Genomic DNA, 16725 nt, shown 5'->3' with positions numbered 1-16725 from the left:
CAGGGCACCTGGGTGACTCATTCAGTTAAGTGTCAGACTCTCAGTTTTGGCTCAGATCATGATCTCACGGTTTTGTGATTTGGAGCCCCGCATCAGGCTCTGTGCTGACAGTGTGGAACCTGCTTGGGATTCTCTCTCTCCTTCTCTCTCTGCCCCTACCCTGCTCACGCTGTCTCCATCTCTCTCAAAATAAATAAATAAACTTAAAAAATAAATAAAGAGAACTGGATCTTACAAAGATTGAAAAGGAAGAAATAAGTGTTTCATTATTTACAGATGACATGGCTGTGTGTGTGGAAATTCTAAAAGTATTTACAAAAAAACTTACTAGAATTAATAAATAAATTTAGCAAGTTTGCCAGATATAAGGTCACTGTATGTATTTGTCAGAGTTCTCCAGAAAAACAGAACCAATAGGATATATTTAGGAAAGGATTTATTATGACGAATTGGCTTACACAATTAGGGAGGTTGTGAAGTTCCACAATTTGCCATCTGCAGGCTGGAGATCCAGGAGAGCAGTGGTGTAATTCAGTCAGTCTGAAGGCCTGAGAATGAGGATCAACGCCAGCAGGAAAAGATTGATATCCTGGCTCAAGCAATCAGGTAGGAAGGGCTCAATTCTTCCTTTGCCTTTTTGTTTTATTCAGCCCCTCCACAGATAGGATGATGCCAATCCACACTATGGAGGGCAAACTACTTTTTTGGTCCACCTATTCAAATACTAATTTCATCCAGAAACACCCTCACAGACACCCAGAAATAATGTTTAGTGAAATATCTAAGCACACGTTGATCCAGTCAACTTAACATATAAAATTAACCATCATAATATACAAAAATGATTTGTATTTCTACACATTAATGACAAGCAGAAAATAAAATGAAAAATAATGCCACTGGCATTATTTTAAAAAATTATCAAATATTGAGGGATAAAATTAACCAAAGATTGCAATACTTCTACAAAGAAAAGTACAAAAACATTGAGAGAAATTAACATAGACCTAAATAAAAAGAGAATTGTACACTGGCCACCAATTAGAAAACTCTGTATTTTAAAGATGTTTATTTTCTATAACTCAATTTCCAATACAAAATAATAATCCCAGTAGGCTTTTTAAAATGGAAATTGACAAGTGGATTCTAAATTGTACATAGAATTGCAAATGGCAATAACAGCAATTAAAATCTTGTAGAAAAACAAAATTTGATGATTTACAGAAATCAAATTACTTTACAAAGCTATAACAATTTAACCAATGTGTGATTTTTGCAAATATATAAAAACTGAACAATGGTAGAGTCTGAAAAGAGATCTATATGTATACTGTCATTTATGATAAAAACAATCCATTATAATGCAGCAGGGGAGAAAATGGTCCTTTTGGTAAGTGGCTCTGGATTACCTGGGTTAGCCAATAAATCCAAATAATCCTTTGCATCAATTTCAAACTATATGCAAAATTCAATTCCAAATGGATCATAGATTAAAAGTGGAAGGTGAAACAAATGAAAGTTATTTAAGATACATAGGATAATGTCTTAATGACCTTGATATAGTCAAGCATTCCTTAGCAAGGACACAAAAAGCACTAACCCTAAACAAAAAAAAATAGATTCCACTTTATTAAAATTAAGACGTTATTAAGAGAGTGAAAGGCAGGTCACAGAATGGGAGAAAATATTTTCAATACCTGTATCTGAGAAAGGACTTAGATTCAGAATTATACAGAACTACAAATCAATAAAGATAAGAGCAACCCAATTGTTATTTTTTTTTCATTTTAAACACGGAGTTTATTTAAACAACAAGACATTTTACTTGAAAGGAAAGCTATCTAGGATTCAGTTTTATCCCTACCTAACGACAGATTGCCCTATATGTAGCAGCTATGTACAAAAAATTATAAACTTAGTTTTTCAATCATAAATGAAAAACATTAAAATTCTCCAATCTAACAAGGTATGCAAGGGTTTTTATGTTGCTCTTTGTTTTGTTAAGCAGTGAGAGCAAAACAACTTACTGGAATATAAAGAGCTGAATGAACACGCCACTAGTGGAGAAAAGGAGCATTTTCACAGAAATGGGGTATTTGCCCTTCCCATCTCCATTTGATGTCAATAAAAACATACTATTGGCCAATTAGTTAAAAAAATGCAATATGCTTGTGCACATACACAGTTACTTTTATGTCCAGTAAATGAACAGGGAAGGGAAAAATGAAATACTAGAGAAAACTATACCGTAGTAGTCAGGCTGTGGTAGAACCAAATTGCGGTTTTCTAATTGAGAATGTCTTCTTGATCTGGAAGGACAGAATTCTGGGGTAAAGTAGCAGGTTCCATTATTAGTAGACACCTCCTGTCTGCTGCTGGAACACATCAATTGTATCTTCATCCTCCATTTCCAACTGTGCAGGTGTGTCTGTTTCATTGATTGGCTGCCCATCAAATAGAAACCTGATCTGCCTCATTGACAGACCCTGTCGTTCACAATAGGCTTTCATTAGTTTACTAAATGGTGTATGCCTCTTAATCTTAAACTGTACCACAGAATCATCCTGCCCTGCCACCTTCAAATTAATATGGTCATTGCTCCTAGTCTTGACACCTTCCTTGGGCTTTTTGTCAGCCATGGCGAGCGCTGGAGTCTCCTCAGCTGTGGCTTCACAAAAAAGGTATCAGGTCCACACCCAATGAGCACACAAGCAGTACTGGGAGCGGCAGAAGGAAGAGGCAACCCAAATATTTTTACTGACAAATCTGGAACAGCTGCATCAAAAACACAATATCCAAATGGTCAGTAAGACAATAAATAGACACTCAATTTTGTTATCAAGTAAAGGCAACTTAAAATAACAATCAGAGAATACTCTACATCCATTGAGGAGTGCTAAAATTAAAAAAAATAGAACCTGTCCCACGTTGCTGGTGGGAACATAAATTGATAGAATTACTTTGGAACACTGATGGGCTATACATATTACAGTTTATCATATTACCCAGTAATTCCAGTCAGGTATATATACACAACAGAAATGCCTATATATGTGACCCAAAATAAAAGTATGAGAGTGTTCATGGCAACGTTATTTGTAGTAAATAATGAAAATAGTAAACAACCCAAATGCTTATCAACAATAGAGTGAACTAGTGATGTTATATATTCATCCAATAAAATTGTAGCAGCAATGGAAAGGAATGAAGTACTATTAGAAACAACATGGATACATTTCACAAATATAATATTGAACAAGATAACTTAGATACAAAAGGATATACATGTATGATTTTATTTATGAAAAGTTCAAAAATAGGCAAAACTCATCTATGGTTTTAGAAGTCAAAATAGTGGTTTACATTGCAGAGTAGTGACTGAGAGGGACATGGAGGAAGCTCTGGGGTGCACATGCTGTTTTATATCTTGACCTGGGTGTTGGTTCCATGGGTGTGTTTATTTTGTAAACAAAAATATCAAGCTGTACACTGAAATGCATATACTTTACTGTATGTATGTTGTATTTCAATAAAAATATTTACAAAAAACCTGATGACATCCAGAGCTGGAAAGGATGGGTGGAAATAGATACTCTTGCACATTTTTATTGAAAGTTGATTGCTACATCCCTTTTGAACATTGGAAGTTATATTTAGGGAAATTTCAAATATGCCTGTCATTGACCAAGAAATTTCACTTCTGGAAATCTATCTAAGTAGTCAATATGATTGTTTGCTTACGATTTCTGATTCTCACTCTATGTGTGTGGTTGGACTGTCCTCAACTTCCTTAGATTTAGGCATTGCCATAGACTGACTTTGGCCAAAGAAATTTGAGTGGAAGTGACATTCCCACAAACAAAATAAAAATGACCAATGGTTACACAAAAACCAAACAGCCCTCCTCTGTGCCCCCCCTCCCAAATTCCCCAACCTCTTTAACAATTAACTAAATCCAAATGTTAATAATAATAATAATCATCATCATAATAAAGGGATTTCATTTTTACCTATTTGGATATACAAATTAGAAAAAGAAAGACCTAGCACAATGTTGCAATGGGGCAAGAAACTGAACACTGTTGGGCTCATGCCCCAGGTCACACAGGTGGAAAGCGGGGAAGCCCAAATCAGAACCCAGGTCTATCTGTATTCACAGCAGGTGGGCCTGCTCTTCCTATCACTCATTACTCACTCCTGGTCTACCATCTTTGTGATAGAATCTTTGGTGGTAGCCCTAACCATGCTACAAATTGTGTCATGAGCTACATTTCAAATCACTAATTCTTACACTACCTCTAAATCTGTTTCAAAAGTAGAAATTACAAATGTGTTGCAGCTATAACTGCAGCTTGCATTGCTAGTTGGCAAGAAATCAGACTCTGAACCACCAGTCAACTAAACCACCATGTCTATAATGCAGTCTTTTTGGATTCAGGGACAGTTTCTCACCATAAATGAAAAATAAGTAGAGAGTTGTGACATGATGGGGTCAGTTTTTATGGTGTCAGTTTTTAGTGCCATTTCCCCCCCAAAAGGAATAATTTAACCATGCTATTTTTGAATTTTATCCTTTAATATAATTTGATATCACTCCATATCACTTCAAGGACTTTGACTTCAATCATTGTATTAGGCTACTTTAGTGTTCCGTTGTATGTATGTGTATATGTATACAGCGAAATACTTCATACAGTATCATAACCATTAGGAAAAAAACTTAATATCTTCTTTCTCTTTTCCTCATTCTTTCTTTCTCCCCTCCCCTCCCCTCCATGGTCTCTCTTCTCAGAAAGCATAGAAATACTGATAAATAGCAGCTGCTGACCAGAGCTAGTCATCTACATAGGTAGATGACAAGGAAGACACCTGCAGGGCAGTCAGGCAACTGGAGACAAAAGATGTATAGGCTGCACTGCTCACCCATGGAAAATTCCATTAACTAAAGATAAGGATGTATGTGTATGTGTTCATGTTGGAGAAGATGTGGTGTGTCTAATGAAATGGGATATATCATTTTCAGTTCCTTTTACTCTAATTATAACACTGTGATCTGAAGAGAGACGACAAGAGAAATGCACTCCAAGCAGTCAGACAACTCTTGATATCAAGTACTTTTGCAGCACTGTATAACCAAATCAGCCCTATGGAAAATTCCATCTTCACCTAAGGATAAGGCTCTGTGTGTGTGTATGTGTGTGTGTGTAACAAAATGTCAGAGGCCATTTTCAGCTTTAAAAAAGATGCTGAAAATTACAAAGAATGAAATATATATAATTAGTAATATTATTAGCCAGAAACATTTGGTATTAATATTTAGTTCTAGGGGCACCTGGGTGGCTCAGTCAGTTAAGCATCTGACTTTGGCTCAGATCATGATCTCACGGTGTGTGAGTTCGAGCCCCACATCGGGCTCTGTGCTGACAGCTCCAAGCCTGGAGCCTGCTTAGGATTCTGTGTCTCCCTCCCTCTCTCTCCCTGGGTCCCTCCCCTGCTTGCTCTCTGTCTCTCTCTAAAATAAACATTAAAAAATATTTAGTTCTATAAACTTCCACATTTCTATTCTATTGCTGTGGCTTGAATTGTATCCCCCTAACAGATATGTTGAAGTCCTAATACCTGTTACCTGTGAATGTGACCTTATGTAGAAATAGAGCCTTAGTGATACAATCAAGTTAAGATGAGATCATACTGGTTTAGGATCCTAATCAGTATGACTGGTGTCCTTATAAGGAGACAAGAGAGATATACAGACAGAAAGAGAGAAATGCCATGGGAAGACACAGACACAAAGGGGAGAAGGCCATTTGAAGACAGAGGCAGAGATTGGAATGATATATTTACAAGCCAAGGAATGCTAATAGTTGCCAGTAACTACCAGACGTTAGAAAAGGCAAGGAAGAATTCCTCCCCTATAGCCCTCAGAGAGAGCATGGACCTGCTGACACCTTGATTTTTGACTTCTAGCCTTCATAACTGTGAATAAATTTCTCTTGGTTCAACCCACCTAGTTTGTGATATTTTGTTGTGGCAGTTCTAGGAACTAATACACTGTTGATACATTTTAAATAAACTATTTGAAAATAATTGGAAAAAACCTCCACAGTATATTTAATATACTTCCATGCTCATACTGTCTATATCATTACTTTGTTAATTGGTTGCAGAAGGAATAATTTCTGCATATCTTTAAATTTTTAATTTCATTTATTTTTCTGAGTATATAGGTAGTATATGTTTTAGATAAACAAATAGCAGGATAAATCTGTAAAATAATATTTAATTGCCCTGTGACCCCATTCCTAGGCCCCTTTCCAAGATATCTATAAATAATTTTGCTATATATTACTCCAGATATTTTTCACTTCAGATTCAGTACCAAGAGAAATGTAAGTCTCATTTCCTCTTTCTGTCACTGTGAGATGCATATGTTTTATTGGTATAGGATATAAGAATAAGAATGCTTATATTTTTATTGAAGTGTAGTTAATATACAATATTATGTTAGCTTCAGGTGGACAACATAGAGTTTTAACATCTCTGTACATTACAAAATGGTTATAATAAATCTAGCTACCATCTGTCACCATACAAAATTGTCACAGTATTATTAGCTATATTCTCTATGCTGTAAATTACATCCCCATGTCTTATTTGTTTTATAACTGGAAGTTTATACCATTTAATCCTCTTCCTCTATTTTGTCAAACTCCTACCACCTCCTCTCTGGCAACCACCAGATTGTTCTCTGTATCTAGGAGTCTATTTCTGTTTTGTTGGTTCATTTGTTTTGTCTTTTACATTCCACATATAAGTAAAATCATATGGTATTTGTCTTTCTTTCACTTATTTAACTTAGCATAATATCCTCTAGGTCCATCCATATTGCTGCAAATGGTAATATTTCATTTTTTTATGACTGAGTCATATTCCATTGTATATACATACCACATCTTCTTTAGCCATTCATCCACCGATTGTCACTTAGGTTGCTTCTGTATCTTGGCTATTGTAAATAATGCTGCAATGAACATAGGATTCCACATATCTTTTTAAATTAATGTTTTAGTTTTCTTCAGATAAATACCCAAAAGTGGAATTGCTGGATAGTATAAGAATGCTTAGTGAAGCATTGTCTATAATGGCAAAATATTGGAAGGTAATATCCACCAATGGGTGGAAGCTTGAACCAATTGTTGTATATTCATAATAGAACATTTTCTTCAGCTATCAGAGAAAGAATAAGTTACATCTAGATTAATGACTTGGAGAGATATTCATGATATGCCAAGTAAAATACATACACACACATAGAATATTGATAAAAGTATGGAATAATACATAGTAGATTTCTGAAGTTTGGAAGTAAGGAAGGAAAAGGTATCTATATGTGAAATTATATGTTTTGTATTGTTTTATTCCAGTGTTTTTAGTGAACACATGCTAATTTTATAATTCTTGAAGTACATTTGATCACGGTTTGAAAAAATATAAAAATTTGAAAACCTTTTATTTAGTATGAAAATATCAATTGAAGAAGATATTATCATTTATTATAAACTTAAAACTTCTAATAACCTTAGTACCTAAAAGTAAAAAAAATAACATATTGCATAAACTCTGATTATTTAGTGCCATGAACATAGAAAATATGTTTAACTTATGAGTCATTTCACAGAAAAATCTCTATTTGCAATATACACTTATTTCCTTAGAAGGGCCAAAACATCATTCCAGTAATATGAATTATGAAATTTTATTTATTCAAAAATCCTCATTGATGACAGATAAAGTTTGGATGAAATTACTTAGGAGGTGTTGTAATAGGATTTGCAGAAGCCAGAAAAAAGGATGTTACAAACAGCTCTTTTGAGAGGCTTTTCAGGGTCATTTACTTGCTTCTGCGATGTGTTTCCTTTTCAAATTTCTATTTTACCATGTAATTTTGGAGTAGCTCCTGATTATAGTAAATGACCATTGTTCTACAAAATTTGATATCTTAGCAAAATGAAATAGCCTCTGTCACATTAATTTTCTTCTTGTCAACACACTGCTATCATCATGGTCTTCACTCTAATTTATTGTGGGGGGGGGGTATAACAGTGTCAGTATTTTCCCAGTCTGCTAAAGACTGGTAAATGACTGAGAACTGTTATAGTGTGTATATTACAAGTGGTGTTGCCATGATGTCCCAGAAATTATCTGCAGCAGATTTTACTGGTCATGATCACAGCTTAGTGGATCACAATGTCTGTATGCACCATGCATTAAATAGAATAATAAATTGAATGCTTCCTGTGTGCCAGGAACTGTGTTAAGCAATGCACAAGCATAATACCATTTAAAATAAATGATTATCCAACTAGACAGGTATTATCTGTACTTTAAACCAAAGCTCAGGGTTTAAGCCATTTGTTAGGTAGCAAATATCAAAGCTAGGGCTTGAATTTAAGGCTTATGAACTGCAGCTGTTATAAGCTGTATTATTTCCAATAGTATCTGAGATATACATTACTGGAGTTCAACAGTACCTGGTTCTCCTCCATTTTATGCACCTCAGGAGGGTATATTTCCTAGTCCTCTTGTATTTAGGGCCATTTAACTAGTTCTAGACAACAGGCTATAAACAGAAATTATATTTTTTGTTTTCAGGTAGAAATATTTAATTGCTAAGATGTTCATCATAACTTACTATCAGGGAAATGCAAATCAAAACTACATTGAGATATTACCTCACAACTGTCAGAATGGCTAAAATCAACAAAACAAGAAACAAAAGGTATTGGCAAGGATGTGGAGAAAAGGAACACTCATGTACTATTGGTCAGATTGCAAACTGGTACAGCCACTGTGGAAAACAGTACCGGCTTCCCCAAAAAGTTAAATAGAACTACCCTATGATCCAGCAATCACATTACTGGGTATTTACCCAAAGAATATGAAAACACTAATTCATAGTGATACATGCACTATGCTTATAACAGCATTATCTACAATAGCCAAATTATGGAAGGTGACCAAGTGTCAATCAACTGACACATGGATAAAGAAGAGGTGGAATACACACACACACACACACACACACACACACACACACACACACAGAGGAATATTATTCAGCCATAAAAAAGAAGGAAATCTTGCCATCACAACAACATAGATGGAGCTAGAGATTGTAATGCTAAGTGAAATAAGTCAGTCAAAGAAAGACAAATACCACGTGATTTCACACGTATGTAGAACTTGAGAAACAAAACAAATGAACAAAGGGAAAGAGAGAGAAATCAAGAAACATACTGTTCACTATAGAGAATGGACTGATGGTTACCAGAGGGGAGGGGATGGGGAGATGGGTTAAATAGGTGATGGGAATTAAGGAAGACGCTTGTCATAATGAGCACAGGGTGAAGTATGGAGTTGTTGAATCACAATATTGTACACCTGAAACTAATATAACACTGCATATGTTAACTAACTGGAATTAAAATAAAAAAACTTAAAAAAATAAATATTTAATTGCTAATGTGCAACTCTCCACCTCTCTTCTCTAGTTGCAGCAACTTGAGGAGACATTGTGTTGAGATGCTAGAGCTTCAAGTTTAAAGTAGCTTGATTATTCAGTCACCATATAGAGGGAAGATATTCTGGAGAGTTGCCTAAATTAACAGTGATGTAATTTCTGCAAGTCAGAAGCATGCTTTTGTTGTGTTAAACTACTGAGATTGTAGGACTGTTTGTTACTATAGCCTAGCTTAACCCACCTGATTAATAAAGAAGCTGGTATTAAAAGTGCATTATTGATATAATGAAAACCTGAAGTGTGACATCGGCTAAGTGGTTTTGTGGTAGGAGTTTTCAGTGATGAAAATTTGGTGAAATTATAACTTATAATAGACTTAGCACATATGATTGGGGAGTTTGCAGGTATAAGGGAAGTGTTTGGAAAACAATGCTAGTAGGGAAATATTATAGGGGAAGAGGCTAGAAAAAAATGTAAGTACTGTTTATAGTAGTGATAGTGTTTGTTGATTGCTGCTGGTTTGACTGGTATGATGGCTCATTTTATGTGTCAACTGGACTGGGCTAAGGGATGCCCACTTAGCTGGTAAAACATTTTTTCTGGGTGTGTCTGTGAGGAAGTCTCCAGAAGAGATTAGCATTTGAATCAGTACACTGAGTAAATATTGCCCTCACCAATGTGGGTGGAAATCCATCAATCTGTTGAAGGCCTGAATGGAACGAAAAGGTGAAGAAAGGGTAATTCATTCTCTCTGCTTAGGCTGAGAGACACTCTTTTTCTCCTGTCCATGTATATCAGCCCACCTCGTTCCTGGGCTTTCAGATTCAGACTGGGAATTGCACCATCAGCCCCCCATTCTTAGGCCTTCAGACACAGACTGAATTACACCACTGATTTTCCTGTTTTTCCAGCTTGCAGATGGCAGACTGAGGGACTTCTTGGCCTTCATAACAGCATGAGACAAGTCCTATAATAAGCCTCCTTTTATATATATATCTATAAATGCCCTATTGGCTTTGTTTCCCTGGTGAGCCTAGATTAGTATAATTGGCAAGAATAGTACAGGAAAGAGGTGAACTCAGTAAAGAATTAGGTGAATTGCAAACAGAAATAAAGGGGAATATAAAGTATATGAATTTCAGATATTTTTTGGTTGGAAAACTCAACTGGGTTTCAATGTCAAACTGTAAAGAAAAAAAGATTGAGAAAGCTTGTGATGGGCAATACCCATTAAGCGGTTTCAAATTATTAAAATGTACTGGGGGAAAATTAGACTAATGGTGTGACACCCTATAAAACTTTTCAAATAAATAAAATACTTAGGGTAAACATTATCTTAACGAGGTGGTCTTTTCACAGAAGACTGACAACCTCAAGTTAATCCACGTTAAAGAAACATGGAGATATGGGGGCAAGAAAGAAAAACACAAGCTATAGTAAATTGGAGAACTATGCCTGCAAAAGAAGTATGGGTGTAGTTACTGGTACACGTTGCTGACTGAAACGAAAGCTAAAGTTTTGAGACAATTGAACTGTTAAACAAATCATAATCCTGAATGAAGAAAGCCCGTGAAAAAGACTTAAACCAATCCTTGGACCTTCAGAATTAAAACAGTCTAGGCCATCAAACTCAATTTAGGCCTTATGAATTAAAACAATCATTAGGCTACCAAAATTCTACAGACAAGAAGGCGGCTGAGGAAGATGCATACCCCCCAAGGAAGACATCTTCCGTAATGCTCACTTCAGATATAAAGGAGGAATAGAAAAGGAAGGTGAGGATGAATCATGCGGCCACAGAGAACAATTAACACAAAAACTGATACAGAGAAAAGAATCATGGCCTAATGAAGGAACACCTCCATTCTCCTGGGTAAGAGATATTCACAATACCTGCTATATATATGTGACTTCTTTTTGTTTCCCATTACTTGTCTCTGCAAAGGAGAGTATTTAGAATGGTTATTCTCTCCTTGTTCCACAATTGTATATTAGGATCAGATAGAGGGCAGAAGACTTGACCTTTTAATTCATAGGTCTCAGGAGTAAGGGGAGCCACAGCTTGACCTGATGGAAGAAATACTGCAAATCATCTGCAGATTCTGGGCTTTCAAAATGTGCCTGAATGGGATTTGTAGTGTCTTCCTTGGAGAGGAGGTAAGTATGTTTTCCCCGTGGAAAGAAGAATGAAGCAAATATTTGGTAGACTGTGATGCAGATTATTAGTGCTTACCAATATCAATTTCTCCTCTACCTCTTGGGTATACAGAAGATCATATTTATCATCTTTTTGAATGTAAATAGGGCCATAAATAAATTTCAAAATAAATGTAGTAGATATTGTAGATTGTCCATTCTACCCTTCTAACTGCAATTAGAGCTCTGACAGTGAATTAGATTCTACTAATTAGATAGACTTGTTGGATTATTTGTGAGGTAGAAGTGAGGCTAGTAATGAGGACTAATGCTGGCCAATGGGCTATGAGGACAAGTGACATTCTCTTCTAGGCAGGAACATTTAATTGCTTTGTGTACTTTCCTCCCTTTTTGTGGCAAAAGAGAGGTCTTAGGTTGAGATAGCAGTGCCACAACTCAAAGAAACTGAAGAGTTACCACTTGGAGGAGAACGGCCCTATGGAGCCATTTGATTATGTTGAGATGTTTGGGCTGTTTGTTACCATGGCCTATCCTATTCCTTTCACAGTTATGAAACAATTGTTATTATTATAAAAATATTAAGTATAGAAAGAAATTAGAAAGATTAAGTATCTCCCAAACATCTTCAAAGAATAGGTATCTCTTATGCTATACAAATAAATCCAGGCCCACACAAAGATATTAAATTAATTTTATGAAGACAGCAAAACCTTAACAAAAACCTGGTAAAGATAACTAAAAATAATAGACTAATTGCACTTTTGAGTAGAAGTACATAAATTTTAAAATAAATGCAGTAGATAGTATGAATTGTCCATTCTACCCTTCTAATTGCAGTTAGAGTTCTGATAGTGATTTATTGCCTCATTCAAACAGAAAACAATCCTGTGTTGCAAAATGTATAATAATATTATATGATAAAGGACTATGAGAATAAACAAAATAAGTGATAAGTCTATATGCTGTATGCTGTTTGATAAGATCTTGCTCATCCCTTGATATAGGTATCTAATACGTTATGCAGTCCAGATTATTTTTCTTTAGGGAATTCTGCCTCTTCTTAGATGTCTGGAAAGGATACAATGAGGTTATGCCTAGAAATTATAATTTTGCTCCTGTTTTTATTATATTTATATTTTCACTGTGTATGCTGGCTGATTTTTGTTTGTGGACAGGGGATCTATTGATTTTTGTGTATTTACTTTTTGCTATAATACCTTACTTCAATAGTCTTCTCATCATTTTCAGACTATTCTACTTGGATGATTACACTTACAGATTTTCTGAAATAGTTTTAAATAAACATTGTGCCCCATAATTTCATTGTTAAATGCTTTAAATCATAATACCAAAAAGATAAAATAGCACCCTCACTTTCAGACTTTGCCTTTCTAAGCAATACTCTACTCTCTTCTAAGAGTTCATTTTATTCAGAGAACTGAGCTCCAAGAAGCATGATTTTGGAAGAACATTGTGTTCTTCTAATCCAGCTTTACCATGGGTTCTTCCAGAAGAACTAACATCTAGAAACCTTTGGGTATGGGAAAAAGGGAATTTTAACTCATATTAAAAATTCACAATTACTTACTTCTTTGCAGTTAGATAAGTAGGTTTCAAGTAGGAATTCAACCTATTCAAATGGAATTTAGTAGTTATGGAATTTATGGTTGTGATACTATGATTGCTTCTGCATTTCTATGGCTTTTCGGTTTCTAATGTATTTTCTACATGCTTTCTCACTTAATTCTCATAAAAATATGAGCTGTAGAATTATTAGGTATCTCCTTGATGTTTTTGTTGTGAGTTTCAAATATGAAAATTCACATGAAATTCCAAAGTACAATATCTGGAAAGAAAATAATCACTCAGCAAAATTTCCTTTTTATTACTACTACTACTGCTGTATGACTAGATACCTATATCTAATTTTGTCTATCTTATTAAGTCTATAATGACTTTTTTTAGTAATATAAAAAACATGTTTATCATGTTTCATGATGGAAAACTTTTGTTTTACATATATATATATATATATATATATATATATATATATTGGAGCATATTTTGCTTATTATTTTTCAATTTGCCTTTTTTTCTATGATACTTCATGGGTGCCCATGCAAAGATGGATGATTTTTTAATTATAATTCAAGCATCAGAGCCCTGCAGACACACGCAGGGAGAAAGTTAATGGTTGTCAATAATAAACTTTCTTGATTTTATTCATTTAGCATAATAAATAAATAAATAAATAAATAAATAAATAAATAAATAATAAATAAGGGTATATCAGAATACAACCAAGTATGACATTGTTTTGGGATAACCTAGATTGAATGTGTACATATATGCATAGGTGCCTATGCACATATGTGTATGAAAACAAGTCATCTTAAATTTCATTATTCTTTTTTTTAAATAATATAATTTGTCAAATTGGTTTCCATACAACACCCAGTGCTCATCCCAACAAGTGTCCTCCTCAATGCCCATCACCCACTGTCCCCTCTCCCCCATCCCCCATTAACCCTCAGTTTGTTCTCAGTATCCAAGAGTCTCTTATGGTTTACCTCCCTCTAAGAATTGCACAAGTGGTTGGTATTTTGCTTGTCAGGTGCCTCTGAAGTATGATAATAACAAATGGGATGCAGAAGGTAAGAAATCTTCCAGGAATTTACAAACATGGCTTTGTGTTAAAGAATTACATCTTAGGGTGGGAGGTTGGGCAAAAGGGATGAAGGAGACAGGGAGATACAGTCTTCCAGTTATGGAATGAATAAGTCACAGGAGTAAAAGGCACAACATAAGAAATATAGTCAATGATATTGTAATATAGTGATGTAACAGGATAGATGGTAGCTACACTTGTGTTGAAAGACATTACACTTTATATTCTCTGTAAGTAACAAAGTGATTGTGATTGAATAAAATAGTGTTGCCCAGTGGGCATGCATTATGAAAGCTTTGGAAGATCTGAAGATACATCTGTGAATTTATTACATTCTATATCAAATAACTATAATTTGAACACCATAACTACTTATAACCCACCGTACCTATTAAAATTATACTCAAAACTGAATACAATTAACCATAAGTACAACCAACCATAATTACGTAATATCAAACATTACCTGTAACCAAAACTACCACCAATGATCTCCAGTGGTCACAACTAGTTACCACAAGTAGCTAGTAGCCATGTTTAATAGCCATGGCTAGGTAGCAGTCATGAATGGTGTCTACTGCTAATTGGTTGCCATAACTATTTACAATGAATAGTTAGCTATGGTGACTATGTTTGGCTAGAGTTAACTAGAATTATTCACAACTAGGACCCACAACTATTTAGTAACTAAAAATAACTATGTTAACTGCAATTACTTATAGATAACCATAAGTAGCTTAACTGCAACTATAACCATAACTTTATAACTATAGCTAACTATAGCAATAACTACAATGATAATAACAATGATAACTATTACTGACTATAATATAACCATATCTGAAACAAAAAATGATGATATAGAAACTGACTACCAAAAGATCTCCTAAATTCTCTATAACTGCATTTGATATTGGGATGTAAGAATGCAGTAATGTGGGGAAGAAGGGAATGTTCGGTGCTTTGGGAAAGCTGGAATGTGAAGAGAAAGTGTAGGTCCTGCTCTGAGGTTTATGCTCTTTTGGATGAGCTGCTGCCTGGATAAGACAAAAATAGGGTAGCCAACTTTGAGACCCTAATTGGCTGAGAGCTGTGGATTCCAACTGCCTAGTAGCATATAGGGCTAGAGGAGAATGAGTGACTGTCAATTCTAGGAATGAGGATTGGGATAGACGTTAGAACATGAATGCTAACTGACCAAGTGCATGAATGTAATAGTTGTAAGGACTGGGTTGGTGAAGTAATACTATCAATTGAAAAGTATTTCCCAGTCCAAGAAGGCAGGAAAGGGTGCATAATTGAGAGTGTGTTGTTGAAAGGCTTTATTTAAATAATAATAATAATAATAATAATAATAATAATAATGATGATGGGAGAAGAGTGGTAAGTAAGAGTGAAGGGTTGATTGGATGTGAACATTATTTCTCTTTACGTAGGGCCACTTCTGATTTCACTGACTGTTCCTTTATTCTGGGAGCAGTTATGCAAACAGAAAAATGGCATATGACATCTTAATCATGCTGCAACAGAGATAATCAAAGACATTTTCTACCATTCAGTGAGGTCAAAGTGAGTTGGTGTCCACTCCAGGTTGATTGGTGTAGGGGTGACTTTGATAACTCCTCTAGAGAAGTTTTTCTGAATCTCTGGGAAGTCAGCTACCCAGTGACTTTTATCTGCATGACACTTCCTCTGTACCTTAGTTTTTCTGGAACATTCTCTCATCTATGTATATGGCTGGTAGGCTTAGTAACTTGGATAAAGTATTCTCATGCCCACTAACATGAGCTTGTAGCAGCAACTTTATTTTAGAGTGGGGTGGCAACTTTTTTTAAACCTCATGTCTTAATTCCATGTTATGGTGAGTTGGTATTGGACAATTGAATGGTATTTGGGGTGGTGCCAGATTTAGAGGTCACTAGTGGGTCACATGGGTAGTGGCTGGGTTATTCCAACTGTGCACCTGTAATAAGGGCTTGCAGACATGGTAAACCAATCATGAAACTGTAAACATTAGGCCTCTGATGGGTTTAGCACAGGGACTTCCAACTGCTTGGTGACAGATGAAACATAGGAAAGATGAGTGACAGTCAATGATAAAACCGTGGTCTGGAGCAGGGGAACTATATTTGGAAGTGGGAGTGGGGAATATTGCTCAGTGATTACGTGTACTTAGTGGGGCTTTTTTAAAAAAAACTATGTGTAATTGGGGATGGAGTGGTGAGATGGGACCAAAGCAGGGTCCTCCTAAACCTGGGTAGCTCCTGCCTGTGGGGGGATGTCATCATCCTTGCAGGTGCCACTCTTCAGAAGGCTCCAATATGGTAGAAGTTAAACAATGCAAGTTTTTCCAAAAATCAGAAGTATCTTTTGAATATCT

At 35.3% G+C, this 16725-nt stretch overlaps 1 protein-coding gene across 6 annotated transcripts in view; it reads right to left on the bottom strand.

Moving 5' to 3' along the window:
• Window positions 1–419: 419 nt before the first annotated feature.
• The window catches only part of LOC101101037 (small ubiquitin-related modifier 2), a 161515-nt gene continuing 145209 nt past the window's right edge, over window positions 420–16725 (bottom strand). For 5 of the 6 annotated variants that reach the window (XM_045050717.1, XM_045050715.1, XM_019824128.3 and 2 more), the window contains one exon: window positions 420–2775. In XM_045050717.1, coding sequence (XP_044906652.1) covers window positions 2352–2639 — 288 coding nt within the window. In that variant the 5' untranslated portion in view covers window positions 2640–2775 and the 3' untranslated portion in view covers window positions 420–2351. Of the gene's footprint in view, window positions 2776–8864; window positions 8868–11907; window positions 11919–16725 lie in introns of those variants that run through there. The other variant, XM_045050720.1, reaches the window with a different exon arrangement.

Source organism: Felis catus, chromosome X (genome assembly GCF_018350175.1).
Source record: "Felis catus isolate Fca126 chromosome X, F.catus_Fca126_mat1.0, whole genome shotgun sequence".
NCBI classification, from domain to species: domain Eukaryota; kingdom Metazoa; phylum Chordata; class Mammalia; order Carnivora; family Felidae; genus Felis; species Felis catus.
This window is presented reverse-complemented; position numbering and strand designations above follow the sequence as displayed.